The following is a 21826-nucleotide window of genomic DNA, read 5'->3' on the forward strand; positions in this document are numbered from 1 at the left end:
TGTCACAGTCTTTGTCAAGCTTTCCGATTTTCCCGAACTGTCAGCTAAATCAAGTCTAGTAATACAAACATGCTCATTCGTTTACTATACATGCTTTTGGGATGAATACTGGGGAGATAATCTCTGAAGATCTTTTAAAGCCTGTTTACTATTTCGTTTATTCTACCCCAATTATGAAACTGCAGTTCCATGTCCCACAAGTGAAACATGGTATGAAGTATTTTTATGGTGCACTGAAAAATAAAATTGCATATACTTGAAAAGCAGTGCTTAGAGCCTTCAAGACAGACCATGAAAACCTCCGGGGCTAAGAACTCAGGCACTAAGGACAGGTTCTCCACAGATTAATTAGCAACGCTGGCCTGCTCAGTAGGAAGTACAGATAACCCCGTGGCGTGTATTCTAATGATGCTCGTTTTGTTTATTTGTCCAGCCCCTTTTATGGAGAAGACTTTTACTGTGAAATTCCTCGGAGTTTTCGCCACCTGTCATTTTACATTTTTGATAGAGACGTTTTCCGGAGGGATTCCATCATCGGTAGGTATTTATATGGATTTTTTTTTTTTTTTTTCCCATCGTCTGAGCAGAGGCACTTGGAGTCTTATTCTGGCATGGCAGAAGTGGGATAGCCTCTTCTAAACATGCCCATCCTGTCCTGAACTAGAACCGAATGTATAGTTAGCATATTTGAAGACAGTTGGATATACATTTAAAAAGTGAAATTGTGGTATATCCTTGAGACTGTACTGAGGTGAATGTGCAGTCCTTTGGGGAGGCTGGGGTTATTCCTTGTTATGGACACAGCCCTTTAAATTATAATTTCTCTGGACTCTCCGTGGTCTTGGGCTATGGGTCTCCTGTGTCTTTGCCATTCTAGGCTTGGATGGGGCCATGCCAGTGTTCATGCTGTAGTCTGACTCCAAAGCCTCGCATGGGCAAGAGCAGCTTTTCCCCAAAACATCAGTGCTTTGTGGAGCTTTAAACCATGAATTCACCTTACATTATTGTTGTTAGCTGCTGTCCAGTGGAGTTGGCTACCGACCCATGGCAGCTCCATATACAATGCAACAAAACGCCTCCTGGTTCTGTGCTATCCCCATGAACAGTTGCAGATCAGACCATTGTGATCCATAGGGTTTTCAATGGCTGATTTTTAGAAGTAGATCACCAGGCCTTTCTTCCTGATCTGTCTTAGTCTGGAAGCTCTGCTGAAATCTGCTCAGCATCATAGCAACACACAGCCTCCACTGACAGATGGGTGGTGGTTGCACATGAGGTGTGTTGGCTGGGAATCGAACTCAGGTCTCCAGCACAGAAGGTGAGAGTTCTACCACTGAACCATCACTGCACCCATTCACATTACATTAGGGAGACCAAAATATAGTTGGGAGCCTGTGCTTCAAGGCAAGTGTGTATGCATCTTTCAAACCAGTCCCCAAATGATCCCTAATGGCTCCTCTCCAGGAGTCCGTCTGGAATGGAGATATTTGAGAGATTTTTATAGTTGTCCTTTCTCCTCACAAGCTCCAGACTGTTGCCCATTCCTGATTCCTGTCACCCTTCAACAGTGTCAGACAAGTGAAGGGTCACCCAGGGAAAGAGAGTGTGTAGTTGTTACAAAGAGAGCCTTTGGGGCCAGGCACATCTGCACTGGAATTCTAGCTGAGCCACTTATTAGATACTAGGCCTTAGGCAGGGCACTTACTTCTCTGAGCCTGCAGTTTCCCTCTATTTTAAAAAGAGGGTTGCAATGCATTGATAATTACCCATGATTTGAATGCAAAAGTTGAAAACAAAGAAGGATTGGTTGTTGGGAAATATGGCCTTGAAGATAGAAAGAACACCAGAAATCTTGTGCTAGAATTTTGCAAGATCAATGACTTCTTCATTGTGAATACCTTTTTTCCACAACCTAAGTGGTGACTATACACATGGACCTTGCCAGATGGAATAACAGGAATCAAATCAACTACATCTGTGGAAAGAGAAGATGGAGAAGTTCAATATCGTCAGTCAGAACAAGGCCAGGGGCCAACTGCAGAACAGACCATCAATTGTTCATATGCAAGCTCAAGTTGAAGCCGAAGAAAATTAAAAACAAGTCCACCAGAGCCAAAGTACCACCTTGAGTATACCCTACCTGAATTTAGAGAGCATCTCAAGAATAGATTTGATGCATTGAACATTAATGACTGAAGACCAGACGAGTTGTGGGAATGACATCAAGGACATCATACATGAAGAAAGCAAAAGGAAGCAAAAGGAAGACAAGAAAGAAAGAAAAGACCAAAACGGATGCCAGAAGAGACTCTGAACCTTGCTCTTGAATGTCGAGTAGCTAAAGCGAATGGAAGAAACGATGAAGTAAAAGAGCTGAACAGGAGATTTCCAAGGGTGGCTTGAGAAGGCAAAGTAAAGTATTATAATGATACTTGCAAAAAGCTGGAGTTAGAAAACCAAAAGGGAAGAACACGCTCAGCATTTCTCAAGATGAAAGAACTGAAGGAAAAATTCAAACCTCAAGTTACAACATAGAAGAATTCTATGGACAAAATACTGAATGATGCAGGATGCAGCAAAAGAAGATGGAAGGAATACACAGAGTCACTGTACCAAAAACAGTTGGTCAGTGTGCAGCCATTTCAGGAGGTAGCATATGATCAAGAACCTATGGTACTGAAGGAAGAAGTCCAAGCTGCGCTGAAGGCAGTGACAAAAAACAGGACTCCAGAAATTGACAGAATACCAATTGAGATGTTTCAACAAACAGTTGCAACACTAGAAGAACTCACTCATCTCTACCAAGAAATTTGGAAGACAACTACCTGGCCAACTAATAGGAAGAGATCCATATTTGTGTCCATTCCAAAGAAAAGTGATCCAACAGAATGTAGAAATTATCGAATATCATTAATATCACACACAAGTAAAATTTTGCTGAATATAATTCAAAAACCGTTGCAGAAGAGGATGTAAAACAAGGGACATCATTGCTGATGTCAGATGAATCTTGGCTGAAAGCAGAGAATACCAGGAAGTTGTTTACCTGTGTTTTATTGTCTTTGCAAAGACATTGGCTGTGTGGATCATAACAGATTATGGAAAATATTGCAGAGGGTGGGAATTCCAGAACACTTAATTGTGCTCGTGAGGAACCTGTACATGAATCAGGAGTCAATCGTTCCAACAGAACAAAGGGATACTGCGTGGTTTAAAGTTAGGAAAGGTGTGTGTCAGGGTTGTATCCTTTCACCATACTTATTCTGTGTGCTGAGCAAATAATTCGAGAAGCTGGACTATATGAAGAAGAACAGGACATCAGGATTGGAGGAAGATTCATTAGCAACCTGCGATACGCAGATGACACGCCTTGCTTGCTGAAAGTGAAGAGAATTTGAAGCAGTTACTGATGAAAATCAGACAACAGCCTTTGGTATGGATTATACCTCAACATAAAGAAAACAAAAATCCTCACAACTAGACCAATAAGCAACATCATGATAAATGGAGAAAGTATTGAAGTTGTCAAGGATTTCATTTTACTTGGATCCACCATCAATGCTCGTGGAAGCAGCAGTCAGGAAATCAAATGACGTATTGCATTGGGCAAATCTGCTACAAAAACCTCTTCAAAGTGTTAAAAAGCAAAAATCTCATTCTGGGGACTAAGATACACCTAACCTAAGCCATGGTATTTTCAATTGCTTCATATGCATGGGAAAACTGGACAGTGAATAAGGAAGACTGAGGAAGAATTCATGCACTTGAATTATGGTGTTGGTGAAGAATAGTGAATATATAGTGGACTGCCAGAAGACTGAACAGATCTGTCTTGGAAGAAATACAGCCAGAGTGCTCCTTGGAAGTGAGGATGGCGAGACTTTATCTCATGTACTTTGGACATGTTATCAGGAGGGACCGGTCCCTGGGGAAGGACATCATCCTTGGTAAAGTAGAGGGTCAGCGAAAAAGAGAAAGACCCTCAATGAGATGGATTAATACAGTGGCTGTGACAATCATTGTGAGGATGACACAGGACTGGGCAGTATTTTGTTCTGTTGTACATGGGGTCACTATGACTTGGAAATGACTGGAAGGATAATGACAATTCAGTGATGGCCTCCAATTTAGCAAAGAGCAAGAAAAAAACACCAAACCTGCCATGGCTAACAGTCACCAACCACTTCTGTGTTAACCCTGGTGAGAGAGAGAGGCAAGACTGTTAATATTCTTCAGCTCCAAAGAAGCCATGTTTATTTATAGCCTGTTGAGGTGGTGAACATGTAATGAAAGAGCAGTGGTTATAGATTCCCAAATGAATGAAATTTCTTTATCCAGACCATTTGTCTGAGAAACCCTGGAGCAGATGCTTGTCATAAGCAGAGGGGGCAGGTGATTGTGTGTGAAAATTCCATGTCTGTTACAGTAGAGACACCAGACAGCAATTTATTTATTTTCAAATAAATGCCATCTAAAATGCATTTGTGCATTTATTATCGTTGTTGTTAGTTGCCTTTGAGTCGCTTCTGATTCACGGTGACCCCACGTGTGCAGAGTAGAACTGCTCCATACAGTTTTGAAGGCTGTGACCTTTCTGAAGTTGACCTCCAGGCCTGTCTTCCTGGGCACCTCTGGGTGGACTCCATCAGCCAACCTTTCGGCCAGTAGTTGAGCACTTAACTGTTGGCAACACCCAGAGCCCATCTGTGCTTTGTTGGAGAGTCATTCTTCAGAGCTTGGATTATTGCATTTTATGAGATTTTGCTGTGGTTTTTCTCTATAGTCTGCTGTCATAAGAATGCATGGGGTATAAACTTCCATGGGCAGAGAAAGGTTTGTGCCCTAGGCTGGCACTCTCCTGGTACACATTTGCTCATGGGCTGGGCTGCCCATCAGGTTTTAAGTCCAGCTGTGGTGTGAGGATGCTGGAGTGGCTCGGTCCAGCTTGGTGCATCCTCGACAGGCCAGGCCAGACCAGGTCTAAGGCACTTGTTAACAGGAGCAGCCTCAGAAAACTCTGGGAAGTGGGTCACCTTGTGCTCAATAGCTCCCACCTATCTGTGCCCCTTTTTTCTCACTTCTCACCAGCGTCTGGGCTACTCCATATATTCTCTTTCATGCTACAGCTCCCAATGTTAGTGATATTAGTGTTTGTTAATTATTTGTATTGTGATTTACAGTTGGTGCAGGTGTAATTATTGACTAAATGTATTCTCACAGTTCCGACATTCATTCCTTCCTTACTCATTGCCATATGCCGGCCGCACCGTTTTAGGCAGTGTGAGTCCAGCAATAAGCAAAATAGATAAGAGTCTTGCCGTCCTGAAGCACAGGAAACTATATTTTAGAGGGGTTGTAGAACTTGCCTTTCATTGCACAGCTGAGGGCTGACGATGAGGTTGGGGCCACAACCCAGCCGCTCTTGTTCCGAATTCCCTGCCCTTTCACTGCAGTAGGGAGGGGTGCTCCTTCAGGGGCGTTGGTTTGTAGAAAGGACCTCCAGCTGAGTGTGAAGCCCAGCCCAGGTGGTGGAATTTGGCCACCCTGAGACTTCAATAGGAGAGGGATTTAACAACCGAGAGCCCTTACCCCTGCTGCCTACACTCCTCGCCCTGAGTTACACACTGGTGTGTTTACTTAAGCGGCAGTGGTTCTCAGGTGCTGTCGAGTTGATCCCAACTTACAGCGACCCCATCCACGGGACAGTGTGGAGCTCTGCCATAGGGTTTTCTGACTGTAATCTTTATAGAAGCAGATCACCAGGTCTTTGTCCCAAGGAGCCACTGAGTGGGTTCAAACCGCCAACCTTTTGGCTGTCAGCCGAGCGCTTAACTGTTGAGCCACCAGAGCTCCATAAGTTGGTTAGGTACTGCCTCAGGAAGCCAAAAGTTGTATCATTTCTCTCTACTGCCATGACTGAGGCATCCGTTGTAAGCAGTGAATTAACCGGGGGCTCTGTGTGAGAAAGGCTGCCAGACAGTTTAGTGACACCCTAGAAGTGAGAATAAGTGAAATTAATTTTAATCAGAACACACGAATCCTTTTGAGGAAAACATTCGAAGGCCAAACTAAAAAAGAAAAAGGATCTCCAATTAACCTTGCAGAAACAAACCCTATGTTTGTTTTCTGCTTTCCCACCAGGCATACCAAAAAAAAAAAAGAAATGTTTAAAAATAAATTCCAGGCTGCATCACTGAGCTCTTGTGAATTCAAAATGCCTGGTATAACAAACAGTGTAAATTACGCCTTTTCCCCCTGGAATAGACTCCATTGGTGTGATTGGAGCGGAATTTGATGGAGAAGCAGAAAATGAATAGAGCCAATATACACTGTAAATCAGCTCATTCTGAAGAGAGAGGCCGGGGTTTTTCAGTGGACCTTTTGTCGTTGAAGTTTCTTGAGGTTGCTGGCGTGTATTTTAAACTGTGAGTTGCGCCTTTATGACTATGTAGTCCGATGGCTTTGCTGCATCCATGGCCTGTGGAACAGATTGCTGCCGTTTCAGCAGCTGTCAATTGCTGAGCTAACACCTCCTGGTTCCTGGCAAAGCATTTCATCTGTCCTTGAGGAGCTACATCCAGCAATATGTGGAGGGTATTTCCTAGAATGTATGAAAGGGAAAACAATTCCCTGATTTCAGAGCACTGCTTCAGTAATGTTTTAATTTGTAAAATATTTCGAAAGCATGGTTCTGGGAAGCTTTCGAGCTTCCTAGTTTGACTGACTTGGGATAAGAGGGGCAACCCATTTCCTAAAAATATCTACTGGCTGCTACTGGGATACTCAGAACATCTTACACCACGCAGGGCCAATTTTAGATCAAGGACTTTCCCTTAAGGCTTTTCTACCCTGTGATCTCCTGGGGTTTCTTAACCAAACTCAAAGGGTTCATGAGTGTTCATCTGTCCCAGAAAAAAACCCTGTTCATGTTCACTCTGGTAATGAAGGTGGAAATGGAGAGGCCAAACATGGTAACAACGATGGTTATTTTAATGTAAGCATTAAGATTATGTCTGTTTTGTAGCACCGAACATTCCTGGGAGAAGAAAAGAATTTTGGAGGCTCAGCCCCTGAGTATTGATAATTTGTGTCTCAAGTCTGTTTGAATCATGCAGACTTCATCTCACTGGTTTGTCTACCTGTCTTTTCTCTACTTTCTGGCCAACGGATCACTCTTCAAGCCTTCCAACCTACCCTTTACTTTACCCCTCCAGAGTAGTTATTCTTGATAAGGTCACCGATATTGCCAAACCAAGGGATATATCAGTCCAGATCTTAATGGACCTCCCAGCAGTGTTCAGTGAGTTGACCATTCCCTTTCCATTGAAGCTCTTTCTCCTTCAGTTTTCTTGACAATACATTCCCTTGGTTTTACTCTTTGGCTGTTCCTCTACAGTCCCTTTACCTCTGAACCTATCCATCCAGCTTCCAATTCAACATCTCCCCTTGATTGTCTCACAGACATCTCAGATACATTATGCTCACCACTGAACCCATGATCATCTTCAAGGGTTCTTTGTCTCTGAGTAAACCTAGCCACCTCTTCTTTCCTAGCCCCTCACAGAAGACTCATCAAGACCTTAGTCCTGTCATAAATACCTCTAGAATTCCCCATTTCTCTCCATCTCTCTTGCTGCTACTCTAAGCCGCCATCATTTCTTGCTTGGACTAAAGTTTACTATAGCTTCCTAAGCTCTCTCTTTAGATCCATTCATTCTCACCCTCCATTCCAGAGTTCCCTTTTCTAAGTGCAAGCTATCGTTTCCTCTCCCTAGTTTAAAACTCATCAATAGTGTCTGGTCACACCTAGGATAAAGTTCAAAATGCTTAACAGGGCTCTACATAATCAGGGTCCAGAAAATATTCCATTGTTATCTTTCTTCAACATCTGTCATGTTGCTTTAAGCACAGTAGGTATTTAGTAAACATTTGTTGAAAAAAATGAATGACATTTGAAAAGACCTCTAAACATTATATTTGTCCCATTTTAAAAATTCAAGATGTTTTATAGTCTTCAGTCTCAAGAAACTCTTCTTTAGGGCTACTGTATTTCCATTTTATAGTCTAGATTTATTTAAAAAAAAAAAGTGCTAAGTTTGAGGTCTATCCTGAAGTACAACGCTGTCAGTGATAGGATAATATCCATACACCTACAAGGAAAACCAGTTAATACGATTATTATTCAAATTTAAGCACCAACCACTAGGGCCAAAGATAAAGAAACAGAAGATTTTTATCAGCTGCTGCAGTCTGAAATTGATCGAACATGCAATCAAGATGCATTTATAATTACTGGCGATTGGAATGCAAAAGTTGGAAACGAAGAAGGATCAGTAGTTGGAAAACATGGCCTTGGTGATAGAAACAATGCTGGAGATCGAATGATAGAATTTTGCAAGACCAGTGACTTCTTCATCGCAAATACCTTCTTTCACCAACATAAACGGTGACTATACACATGGACCTCGCCAGATGGAACACACAGAAACCAAACTGACTACATCTGTGGAAAGAGACGATGGAAAAGCTCAATATCATCAGTCAGCACAAGGCCAGGGGCCGACTGTGGAACAGACCATCAATTGCTCATATGCAAGTTCAAGCTGAAACTGAAGAAAATCAGAGCAAATCCACAAGAGCCAAAATATGACCTTGAGCGTATCCCACCTGAATTTAGAGACCATCTCAAGGATAGATTTGATGCATTGAACACTAGTGACTGAAGACCAGATGAGATGTGGAATGACATCAAGGACATCATCCATGAAGAAAGCAAGAGGTCACTGAAAAGACAGGAAAGAAAGAAAAGACCAAGATGGATGTCAGAGAAGACTCTGAAACTTGTTCTTGAGCATCAAGCAGCTAAAGCAAAAGGAAGAATTGATGAAGTAAAAGAACTGAATAGAAGATTTCAAAGGGCCTCTCGAGAAGACAAAGTAAAGTATTATAATGACATGTGCAAAGAGCTGGAGATGGAAAACCAAAAGGGAAGAACACACTCGGCGTTTCTCAGGCTGAAAGAACTGAAGAAAAAAATCAAGCCTCGAGTTGCAGTAGTGAAGGATTCCATGGGGAAAATATTAAACGATGCAGGAAGCATCAAAAGAAGATGGAAGGAATACACAGGGTCATTATACCAAAAAGAATTAGTCGATATTCAACCATTTCAAGAGGTGGCATATGATCAGGAACTTATGGTACTGAAGGAAGAAGTCCAAGCTGCTGTGAAGGCATTGGCGAAAAACAGGGTTCCAGGAGTTGAAGGAATATCAATTGAGATGTTTCAACAAACAGATGCAGTGCTGGAGATGCTCACTCATCTATGCCAAGAAATATGGAAGACAGCTTCCTGGCCAACTGACTGGAAGAGATCTATATTTATGCCTATTCCCAAGAAAGGTGATCCAAACGAATGTGGAAATTATAGAACAATATCATTAATATCACACGCAAGCAAAATTTTGCTGAAGATCATTCAAAAACAGCTGTAGCAGTATATCGACAGGGAACTGGCAGAAATTCAGGCCGGTTTCAGAAGAGGACGTGGAACCAGGGATATCATTGCTGATGTCAGATGGATCCTGGCTGAAAGCAGAGAATACCAGAAGGATGTTTACCTGTGTTTTATTGACTACGCAAAAGCATTCGTCTGTGTGGATCATAACAAACTGTGGATAACACTGTGAAGAATGGGAATTCCAGAACACTTAATTGTGCTCATGAGGAACCTTTACATAGATCAAGAGGCAGTTGTTTGGACCGAACAAGGGGATACTGATTGGTTTAAAGTCAGGAAGGGTGTGCGTCGGGGTTGTATTCTTTCACCATACCTATTCAATCTGTATGCTGAGCAAATAATACGAGAAGCTGGACTATATGAAGAAGAATGGGGCATCAGGATTGGAGGAAGACTCATTAACAACCTGCATTATGCAGATGACACAACCTTGCTTGCTGAAAGTGAAGAGGACTTGAACCACTTACTAATGAAGATCAAAGACCACAGCCTTCAGTATGGATTGCACCTCACCATAAAGAAAACAAAAATCCTCACAACTGGACCAATGAGCAACATCATGATGAACTTAGAAAAGATTGAAGTTGTCAAGGATTTCATTTTACTTGGATGCACAATCAACACCCATGGAAGCAGCAGTCAAGAAATCAAAAGACGCATTGCATTGGGCAAATCTGCTGCAAAGGACCTCTTCAAAGTGCTGAAGAGCAAAGATGTCACCCTGAAGACTAAGGTGTGCATGACCCAAGCCATGGTATTTTTAATCGCATCATATGCATGTGAAAGCTGGACAATGAATAAAGAAGACCAAAGAAGAGTTGATGCCTTTGAATTGTGTTGGCGAAGAATATTGAATATACCGTGGACTGCCAAAAGAACAAACAAATCTGTCTTGGAAGAAGTGTGGCCAGAATGCTCCTTAGAGGCAAGGATGGCGAGACTGCGTCTTACATACTTTGGACATGTTGTCAGGAGGGGTCAGTCCCTGCAGAAGGACATCATGCTTGGTAGAGTACAGGGTCAGTGGAAGAGAGGAAAACCCTCGATGAGGTGGATTGACACAGTGGCTGCAACCATGAGCTGAAGCATAATAACGATTGTAAGGATGGCATAGATCGGGCAGTGTTTCATTCTGTTGTGCAGGGGATCACTATGAGTCGGAACCGACTTGATGTCACGTAACAACAACAACAACAAAGTTTGAGGTCACGTTGCCTGAACTGACCTGGAGAAGGAATTCTGTACTCCCCAGTGTGGCATTCAAGACCTTTTATAATCTGACCCCAAGCTAGTTTTCTGGGATTAACTTCTCAACTTCTACTCTGGCCTTTCTATGTGCCACAACATAAACACACTCATATGTACATGCACACACACACACACACACACACACGCCTACGTAGGCATCCTTCACTCCCTGCCCCTCCTGTATGCTCTACCTTTGGGGCACTCTTGTGTTAACACTAGAAGGCCTTTTTAATGTGTCTTGGTTTTATGAAATCTGATTCATCCTTCAATGATTAGATCAAATGCTCTCTGTCCTGCAATACCATGATTCTCCTTTGCATGTGGGGTATACATTAAAAATTCAGGCACCCACATCACCATCCATGCCTGTGGACCCCAGATTTTCTGGGGGTTGGGTCTGGGAATCTATAGTTTTATCACGTTCCTAAGGTGATTTTTGGGGCCCTGGTGGCGCAGTGGTTAAGCATTTGGCTGCCAACCAAAAGGCCAGCAATTCGAACCCACCAGCTGCTCCTTGGAAACCCCATGGCGCAGTTCTGCTCAGTTCTATAGGGTGGTTCTGAGTCAGAATCAACTTGATGGCGATGGGTTCAGATGATTATTATACTAAGAAGGAAGCTAACGTTTACTGAATACTTATTGATATGTCGGGCACTGTCCTGGGTGTTTTCATGTGCACAAAATTAGGACATTTAACCTTCGTATTAATTTCAGGAAGTAGGCATCACCATCATTTCCTTTATGAAGAAGAAACTGAAGCTCAGATTGGTTAAGAAACTTGCCTAAAGATGCACAGATGATGAGTGGTGAGTCAAGGAGTCAATCATTTCATGGAGTATTAGGAGAAAAATAGGTATAAGTATTAGTTGAGAAATAGAAAAAGAAATGTGTGTCTCATATTTTCTTTGCTTGTTACATGAAATCATTTCCCTAAAAAAGGAACCTCGAGTAGGTGCTCCCTCCCATTGTCCCCTGTGACTCATTTGCTTTCACTCGGAATTACATTTTCATCTCCTGCCTATGCGCGTGATAGATGGCTTTACAAAATTTCCGTCTAAACATTTCATATTTTAATTAAACATTTAGATTTATGCTTTCTCTGGGATTTTTGGCACCAACTGTCTGCTTTGCGAGTATGAAAGCAATCCTAAACCTGAGTAACTCTGCTTCACTAGATGAGGGGGTGAAGAAATAATTGTCCACAAAATTACCACATCAGCTGTGTCTACAGCAGGAATGGCGGGCGTAGAGGCACTTTCAGAATCCTGTAGGGGCAGTCAGTTCACCTCTCTCAGCTGCTGTGCTCACTGTCATCATTGCTGGGTGGTCTGAGAAAACGAAAATCATATCCTTTTTGTGCTATCATTGTGTTCCTTATGGAGTAGCGGAGGGGAATTGGCCCTAGAATCCCCTCCTTACTTGCTTCCACCCTCCCTCTCTCCCTTTCACCTAACCTCCTTCCCTCCCTCCCTCCCTCCAACCTTCCCTCCCTTCGTCCCCTTTTTTCCCCTCCCTCCCCCTCTTCCCTTGTTCGCTTCCTTCTTTCCCTTCTAATCTGATACTTTTCTGTCATTTCCTTTTCCTCTCCTTCACGCAGTTATCCTCAGTAGGATCTTGGTACACATGTGAGTTGCTCACGCTGTCCACACATGTGGCTTATTTCCTATCCCGGTCATCTCCCTTAGCAGCATCACAACCCTCTTACTCAATCTATTGAAGTTGGGTGAATAAGGCTTCCAAGGCAATACAGATACGGGGTTTACAAAAAGAAAAAAAGGGGCAGGGGGCAGTGAGGAACCTTTATACAGTATAGGAAAGTGTAGTAGAGTGTATTGATTCTTGTTTTATTCTGGCTAGGATGGTTTAGTTAATAAGGAAAAATAATATAACTTAATTTTTGGGTTAGGACTTCAGCGAATTTATTAGTAGAATTTTGTTGCTTGCTAAAAATGTTTTTGATGGTTGTAGATATTGATTCGTGTTTGATCTGAAGAAATTAAACATAATCATGGCAATGATTCAGCAAGCTGTACTTTCTTTCATTTTGCCATTTCCTCTGTCTTTCATACTGTCACTCAAAGAAGGGCAAGTGCTGCCTGTTTATTCTGGCACAACTGAGCCCGAATTCATGTTGTAGGAAAGGAGGAGAAATTTAAATAGAAGTCTTTGACACTTATTTCTCTTATTTACATATTTAATGAATACTTATACAGTATTTACTATGTGGAAGGTGTTGCTACAGGCACTTTACAAATATTGGCTCTTTGATTTTCAAAACAACTCTGTGAGGTCAGTACGATTAATATTCCCGTTTTTCAGATGAGGACACTGGAGTGAGCCAGCTTGACGTTTGTACCTAAGCAATCATGTTCTAAGATTTATGTTATTGTGTTTTCGTACCTAATGTTAAGAGTATGCTCTATCACCTTTATTTAGAAGCAGTAATGGATTGAATGTGAGGCTGGGGAAAAAGGAGAAGCCCAGGATGACTCCTGAGTTACTCATATGCATTACTACGTGGATGAGCGATGGTTCATAGACAGCGGGTGGAAAATGGTAGATGGTAGACAATGATTGGTAGATGAGGAATGGTGGTGGTGGAAGAGGAATGGTGGATAATGGATGGGGGATGATGGTGGTGGAGGATGTTGATTGGTCAATGATGGGTGGTGGGTGGAGAATAGGGTCACTATGGGTCAAAATTGCTCAACAGCGACAGCTTTGGTTTATTTGTTTTTAGACAGGGGAATGGTGGTAGTGGAAGGAGAATGGTGGATCATGGGTAGGGGAGGATGGTGGATGCGAAATGATGGATGATGGGCGGGAAGGATGGTGATTGGTAGATGATGGGTGATAAATGAGAAATAGTGGTGGTGGAAGGAGAATGATGGATGATAGACGATGGATTGTTAGGGTGGTAGCAGTGGATGAGGGCTGGTGGATGGTGGGTGGTAAATGAGCAATGGTGGTGGTGGAAGGAGAATGATGGACGATGGATTGTTAGGATGGTGGCAGTGGATGAGGGCTGGTGGATGGTGGGTGGTAAATGATGGGTGAAAGGTAGGCAGTGATGGATGATGGTGGTGAAGAATGATGGATAGCAGATGGAGAGTGGTGGATCATGGACGGGGGATGATGGAGAGTGGGACATGGTTGATAGTATCATTTCCTGGGATGAAGAACTCATGAGAAGGAGCAGATTTGAAGAAACAGAGCTGAGCTACTTGCTTCACTAAGTTGTAAGCCCCAATAGAGGTAATTGACAAACATTTATCAATCGCTTCCCTCCTCTCTCTCTTTGGAGAGTGTATGGAGTCCCTGGGTGGGCCCTTGGGTGCTTCAAATGGTTAATGTGCTTGGATGTTAACTGAAAGGTTGGGGGCTTGAGTCCACTTGCAGACACCTCAGAAGGTAAGTCTGGCAATCTACTTTTGAAAAATCAGCCAGTGAAAACCCTATGGAGCACGGTTTTACTCAGACACACCTAGGGTTGCCCTGAGTCAGAGCTGACTTGACAGTGACTGGTTTATTACTTTCCTGTTGCTGCCGCAACAAGTTATCACAAATTTAGTGGCTTAAAACAATAGAAATGTATTATCTTACAGTCTGGAGGTCAGAAGTCCAAAATGGTTTCACTGGGCTGAAACCAACTGTCAGCAAGGCTGTGTTCCCTCTGGAGGGTCTAGAGGAGACTCTAGTTTCTTGCTTTTTTCTTTTTTTCCAACTTCTAGAGCTGCATTCCTTGCATTTCTTGGCTCATGGCCCTTTCCTCCATCTCCAAAGCCGGCAGTGTAGTACCTTCAGATCTCTGTCTGCTGTTGTCAGACCTTGTCTTCTTCCTTCTGTAGGTAATCTCCTTCTGCCTTCCTCTTATAAGGACCCTTGTAGTTACCTTTCGGGCCCACCCCTGTCAGTCCTTGTCTTCTTCCTTCTGTAGTTAATCTCCTTCTGCCTTCCTCTTATAAGGACCCTTGTAGTTACCTTTCGGGCCCACCCCACAAATCCAGGATAATCTCCTGTCTCAAGAAAGATCCATAACTTAATTGCTTCTGCAAAGTCCCTTTTGCCATGTAAAGTCACATTCACAGGTCCCATGAATTAGGGTCTGGATATCTTTGGGGGTGATTACTCAGCCTACCATAGAGAGATTGGCTCTCAATGATCATTTGTGGCAACTGCTACAATTTAAGTAGAAATAACCAAAGTTTATTCAGGAAATACATGGGCATGGATCACATAGGAACTCAGGTAATTAACACTTGACTTCATTTTAAGACTGAACTGTGATAGAGAACTTTCAAAGCAGAATCCTTAAATCTGAAATGAAACTTGATGAAGAAAGTTTTACAAGTTTAGAGCTGTGGCAGAGGGTACGTAGAGTGCTTTAAGATCTCACTAATAGCCATACCCAATGTATCTTGGGAGCCCTGCTGGCACAGTGGTTAAGAGCTCAGTTGCTAACCAAAAGGTAGACAGTTCGAATCCACAAGCTGCTCCTTGGAAGCCCTATGAGGCAGCTCTACTCTGTCCTGTAGGGTCACTATGAGTTGGAATTGACGGCAACAGGCTTGGTTTTGGGTTTGAAAGTATCTTGGTAGGGGGAATGGTTCTGAAAGTCAAATTTGATCACTGCACTCTCCTAATGATATTCTGCATGGGCTCCACTTTGCTCTCAGAATGAAAACCAAACCCTTAGACTGGCATTCAAGCCCTTCATGATCGGCCCTTGCAAAGGTTTACTTCTTCATCTCTTGACACACCCCCCTTCTCTTCTTCGTCTCGCCCCAGACAGTGGGCTCCAGTTCTACTAAATACCTTGCAGTCTCTCAAGGGGCTATGCTCCCTCATGCTTCCTGGCCTTTGCATATGTGGCATCCTCTGTCTGGGACGCCCACCTTCAGGGGTCTTCTCCTCCATTCCCTACCACCTGTTGGCCTCATGGATTCTTGTTTGGTTGGTTTGCTGAAGGAGGCAACATCTCTGCTTTACATCGGCCTGATTGAGCTGCTATCCTCAGTGTGCTTAACCTTCTGTGGCATTTCTTTTGCTTACTGTAACTGTGTGGTCACTAGATGGCATTTCTCATGGTCTGTAAACTTCTTGAGGGCAGGGCCTGAGTATATCTCACTCATTGGTGTATTCCCACCACCACTAGGAGCTCAAAGATTTGTTCAAGGAAGAAAGGAAGGAAGCACAAGAAAGGGGAGAAGAGTGCAACTGTAGAATCTTAAGCCATTTGGTTAGAGGTTGATATTCTCCTCAACAAAATTCTGCCCGTATTGGACAAACCGAATTTGATAGGTGAAACTAAACAAGGACATACAGTATTAATATCAGTCAATGTAATTGGCTTAGATTCTACTAAAATTAAGAGAAATTTGATTAATACATGGAGGTGTATGAGGATTTTTTTTTTTGAGTGGTAACCCTCAGGAAAAAGAAATTAAAAAGAATTTTTTTGGGGAGGGTACATGATTTAATCAGAGAACCCGATCAAGTTAGTTCTGGCATTATTTCCCCTCAAAATAATCAAATAAGGTGTTTTTTAATCATTCTGTTCATGATATCTTCTATTTTTAAAAAATAACCAACAAAATCACAGTTTAGTGATTCTTGGTGGCTTTAAAATTATGGTGTGTCAGTGTGCAGTTTGACCGAGATTTTCACCATCATTTTTACAGCCATAAAAATAAGTGGCTGGCTGGGTCTCTGGTAATAATTTAAAGTTATGCCTAGTAATTATGTTGTTACCAAGAATGAGAGACCAAGTACTAGGGTATAAATTTGTGTCAGGGAAATAAGAATAGTGTTGCTGGTGTCTTTGCCGTCTTCCTTTTTAACCCTTTTTACTCATGGTTTCATCCATAGCTGATCTAATAGCACTGTATACCCTCAGGAACTTTACAGTTATCTTCAGAATTTCTTTGATGTGACAACACACGCCCTTCGTTAGACATTCAAGTCAAGGAATGAGAGGTGTATCCATCATGGTTGCAGCAGGAAGCAGATGGCACATTCAAACAGGGTAATCAGAGAGAGTTTAATAAAGGGACCATTGACAAGGGCGTGTGTGCAGGGTGAAGGGAGACCAAGAAATGGTGCAGCACCCAGGGCTGGCAGCACAAGGGAGCCAGTACTACCCTGAAGCCTGAGGGGTCAGGAGGAAGGAGTAGCTACCGAAACCCAATAAAAACAGCAGTAGCTGTAGGAGAGGTTACATGGCTACCTGATAGAGGGATGCAGTAATCTGGTCAAGTAAGAGTTGGAAGAATACATATCCTGGCCTCACTCTCCTTCCACCCTCAAATCTACCACCAGTGTCTCCCATTGTCTGAATTCAACTGAAAGCCAGAGCACAAGGGAGCTGTTGATGTAGAACATATGGGTCAGCCTCCCAGGACAGAGAGCTGGGTGGAAGAATAAAAAGTAGACTTGGAGGGGCAAACGGAAAATATCCAGCATAAGAGGGTACTAGATAGAAAGTGGTCATCCATCTTGCCATTGTCCTTTGGTTTGCAGTCATACATTTAATGGAACCATAGACTCTTAGAGCTAGAGAGAACCGTCAGTGAATCGAAGGTTTTCAACCAATTAATCCTGGACATGTAGGATGAGCCAAAGTAGCAGTGGGCCCAGGAGCTGGTTACAGTATTTCCAAAAGCACAGGGGAAACATTTCTTACCTGTTCTAAGGTACCTGGACAGACTAAGACAAATTTTCTTCCCTTTTGGAGAGAGCTGCCTCAATGCAGAATGGTCAATCTCATGCTGGTCAGGAACTCTGGTTACCATTTATAGCTTTGATGGATAAAAATGAGGAAAATTAATGTCTACTAGATGCTATTTGTAAGTAAAATTATATTAAGTGGTCCCTGTGCCAAGGAGCCTGGTGGTGCAGTGGTTAAGTGCTTGGATCCTCACCAAAAGGTCAGTGGCTCAAACCCACCAGCTGCTCTGCAGGAGAAAGATGTGGCAGTCAGCTTCCATAAGAATCTACAGCCTTGGAAGCCCTATGAGGCAGTTCTACCCTGTCCTGTAGGGTTGCTATGAGTCAGAATCGACTGGATGGCAGTGGGTTTGGTTTTGGGTTGGTCCCCGTGCTGCTTGTTTTTCTCTGAGAAATACTCCTCACCTCCCCCTGCTCTGCTCTGTGTCACAGGGCTCTGACCCCTGCAGACCACGTTTCCCAGGCTCCCTTGCTGCCTGGTGTCCTGTCTGATTTGGCCAATGGGAGGTACTGCTGGGAGATTAGAGGAGGGAAGAGAGAAGCCTGGGCATTTCTTCTCTTTTTCCTGTCTCTGCAGCCATTGTGTCTCCATTGTGATTGTCGTTCCTGCCAGGAGGCCCCTTCCTCTAAGTCTCCATCTTCCTCTGGGGGACCCTGGCTCTGGTAACACTACCTCCTTTAGTCCCTTCAGGACTGGGAGAGGTTTTCCTGCATGTTATTCTTGGGGAACAGGGGACTTGTTATGAAATGAAGCATTTATTCCTTTTATAAGCCAGGTTTATTGAGGCATAATTTACATACAATAAAATTCACCTTTTTTGGGGGAGCGGGGATGAGTTTCAACCATTATGTATAGTTGTGTAAAACCTATTGCCATCGAGTCGATTCTGACTCAGGGACCCTATAGCACAGAGTAGAACTGCTCCATAGGGTTTCCAAGGTGGTAATCTTTACAGAGGAAACCCTGGTGGCGTAGTGGTTAAGTGCTGCGGCTGCTAACCAAGAGGTTGGCAGTTTCAATCCGCCAGGCACTCCTTGGAACTATGGGGCAGTTCTCCTCTGTCCTATAGGGTCGCTATGAGTCGGAATTAACGGCAGTGGGTAATCTTTACAGAAGCAGATTGCTACATCTTTCTCCCTCACGGTGGCTGTTGAGTTTGAACTGCTGAACTTTTGGTTAGCAGTTGTGTAAAGACCACCATAATTAAGATACATTTCCATCACTCCAAAAAGTTCCCTTGTGCCTGTTTAGAGTTGCTCCCTTTCCCCCATCCCCAGCCCCTGATCTGATATCCATTCTTATAGTTTTGCCTTCTTTAGGTTGTATATAAATTATCGCATACGGTATGCAGTCTTCAGTGGCTGGCTTCTTTCACTTAGCATAATGCTTTTGAGACACATCCATGTTGTTCTACATATCAATAGTTTGTTCCTTTATTGCTGAATAATATTCTATTGTATAGATGTACCACAACTCATTTATCCATCCATCAGTTGGTGAATATTTGGGGTGGTTTCCAGTTTTTAGTGCTTAAGAACAAAGCCTATAGAATCCTTCACCATTGCAACTGGAGACTTGAATTTTTTCTTCAGTTCTTTTAACTTGAGAAGTGCTAAGCATTTCTTTCCCTTTTGATTTTCTAACTCTAGCTCTTTGCACATATCATTATAATACTTTACCTTGTCTTCTCTAGCCACCTTTTGAAATCTTTTGTTCAGCTCTTTTACTTCATCATTTCTTCCATTTGCTTTAGCTACGTGATGTCTTTCCTTATGCCAGTACCACCCTGTCCTGATACTGTAGTTTCAAAATCAGTTTTAAACCAGTAGTGTAAGACCACCAACTTTGTTCTTCTTTTCCAGACTCGTTTTGGCTATTCTAAGTCCTTTGAATTGTCATAGTCATTTTCAAATCAGTTTCCACAAAAAGCCCACAGGAATTTTGATTGGAATGGTATTGAGTTTGTGGAATAATTTGTGGAGAATTAAATCTTAACAGGATTGAATCTTCTGACATTGTGGTTGATCAGTGTCTAGGACAAACGTGAGCATAGGTTATCTCTCCAGATACTTAGGTCTTCTGTAATTTATCTCCTCACTGTTTTGGAATGTGTCTTCAGGATACACATCTTGCATGTATTTTGTTAGATTTATCTGTATATATATATATTTTTATTTTCCTGCTTTTGATGGAGCAGGCAAAGATTTCTTAGATAGTATACCAAAAGCACGGACCATCAAATCACCATTTTGGAAATGGTACTTTTTAAAATTTCAGTTTTCATTGTCATTGTTTGATATAGAAATATAGTTGATTTTTCTATGTTGACTTTGTGTCCTATGACTTTGCTAAACTGACTTATTAGTTCCAGTAGCTTTTTTTGGTAGGCTTTAAAAATTTTTTTTGGTGGATTCTGTAAATAGAGATCTTTATATCTTCTTTTCTAAATTATTTACTTTTTTTTTCTTTACTTATTGCATAGGAGTGATGAGATTCAACATCTTAGCGATGTTCTTCTCAGGAGGAAAGTATTTAGTCATTCATCATTAAGTCTTCCTATAGTTTTTAATCTTTGGTTTTTCTCATCTTCTCCTGATTACTCTCTTAGCTCTTCTAACACTTCTTAGCTGTTCTAACTGTTTCCTCATATTAAATGCCATGTATTGAACTACCTGTCATGCTTCTGTTTCCTGAGTGGACCCAGTGTAGAGCCGTCCTATAGGGTTTCTGAGGAATAGCTGGTTGATTTGAACTGCTGACCTTTTGGATAGCAGCAAACCACTGTGCCACCAAGCCTCCCTAACGAATACCAGAAACTAAAACCCATTGCAGTCAAGCTGATTCCATGGTGTAGTTCATGGTTTGTTGTTCAGTTATTGTCAGGTATTGTCTCAGAGCAGCCTTTAGAAACACTAATGTATGTGTTTAAAGAAAACTACACATTTCATATATTATTGAATGTGGTTAGTCAGTTTCTAAAAGGACAAAGTAGAAACTGGTAACAAAGGTTACCCCTGAGAAGGGAAATTAGATCGCTAGCAGACAGGGAGAGAAAGAAGTTTTTTCTTAGCTATTTTTTTATATTTTATATCCTTTTGAATGTTTTGAATTTTGTACTATGTTCCTGTATTACCTACTTAAATGCTTCTAAAAGACCAGTAATGGTGTATAGGTTATAAAACCCACTGCCATCGAGTCAATTCCAATTCATAGCAACCCTATAAAGACAGGAGCACCTGGTGGTTTTGAACTGCCAACCTTTTGTTTAGCAGCCAAGCTTATAACCGCTGTGCCATAGGACTCCATAGGACTCATACCAGTTTATACTGGTTACTGTTGAGTTCATTCTGACTCATAGCAACCCTACAGGACAGAGTAGAACTGCCCCATAGAGTTTCCAAGGAGTGCCTGGTGGATTCGAACTGCTGACCTTTTGGTTAGCAGCCTCAGCACTTAACCACTACCCCACCAGGGTTTCCATAGGACTCATTGAAGCATTAAATATGTGGTGCCTCGCTATCCCAATTTTAGCTCATAAAAATGTGAAGAAGCAACAACATTGCAGTTAAATAATTAACACTTTAAGGGTAATCTTACTATCCAGCTGAACTGATCATGGGGTCTGAGATTTCTTTATCCCTTTTCACTCAAATATATTGCTCAATTCAGTTTGAAGGAATTTTTTTTGTTTTATGTGGTTTTATTCCTGTGAGACACAAAAATCCTATTCCCATCAGCATGGGGGTGGGGGACAAAGTTTTGCAAGAGCCAGGCCACAGCTGGCAGAGAGAAGAGAAAGAAGAGTAGCGATCTTGTTTCTGGTGTATCATTCTGCATGGTGACAGATGTGTGCCTGGAAATTGGTCAAAGGTTATGAAACCAAGTAGTACAGAAATCAGATGGAATGTCAAAACCAAGGGCATGTTGCAGGGGAACGGGAGAGGCCAGGAGACCCAGGACACGCAGCCGATCAGCTCTTATGCAGCCTGTGGACAAAGGCAGAGGAAGGAATTACAAGACTGAGTCCTGAAGGATGTCATTATAGCCTGGTAATTTTATGCTGGCTGTGAGGAAATCCTATGCAACGTGTAATTTGAGTCTCTGAATTTCTGTAGAGGTTAAAAACTGAAAGTATAGTTCTTTTCCCAACCTGTGCACCTCTGAGCACATTCTCTGCATCTGTTTCTCTTGCTTTCTGCAATCTTCCTTTCCGGCTTTCCCTACCTGCCAATTTTGACTGCTCTTAATGGCTTTGATGTATTATGCAATAAACTATAGCTGTGCAGGTTTTTGTTCCAGATGGTTCTGCATAGTGACAGCAAAGCACTTGTTGG

General features: G+C 42.4%; 1 protein-coding gene across 6 annotated transcripts in view; it reads left to right on the forward strand.

The window, feature by feature from the left end:
• RASA3 (RAS p21 protein activator 3) overlaps nucleotides 1–21826 on the forward strand; it is a 268967-nt gene that overhangs the window by 145086 nt on the left and 102055 nt on the right. For 4 of the 6 annotated variants that reach the window (XM_064268615.1, XM_064268616.1, XM_010593593.3 and 1 more), the window contains exon 3: nucleotides 434–537. The exons of 1 other annotated variant lie outside the window; for it this stretch is intronic. In XM_064268615.1, coding sequence (XP_064124685.1) covers nucleotides 434–537 — 104 coding nt within the window. Of the gene's footprint in view, nucleotides 1–433; nucleotides 538–9921; nucleotides 11572–21826 lie in introns of those variants that run through there. One more of the 6 variants, XM_064268617.1, reaches the window with a different exon arrangement.

Source organism: Loxodonta africana, chromosome 15 (genome assembly GCF_030014295.1).
Source record: "Loxodonta africana isolate mLoxAfr1 chromosome 15, mLoxAfr1.hap2, whole genome shotgun sequence".
Lineage (NCBI taxonomy): Eukaryota > Metazoa > Chordata > Mammalia > Proboscidea > Elephantidae > Loxodonta > Loxodonta africana.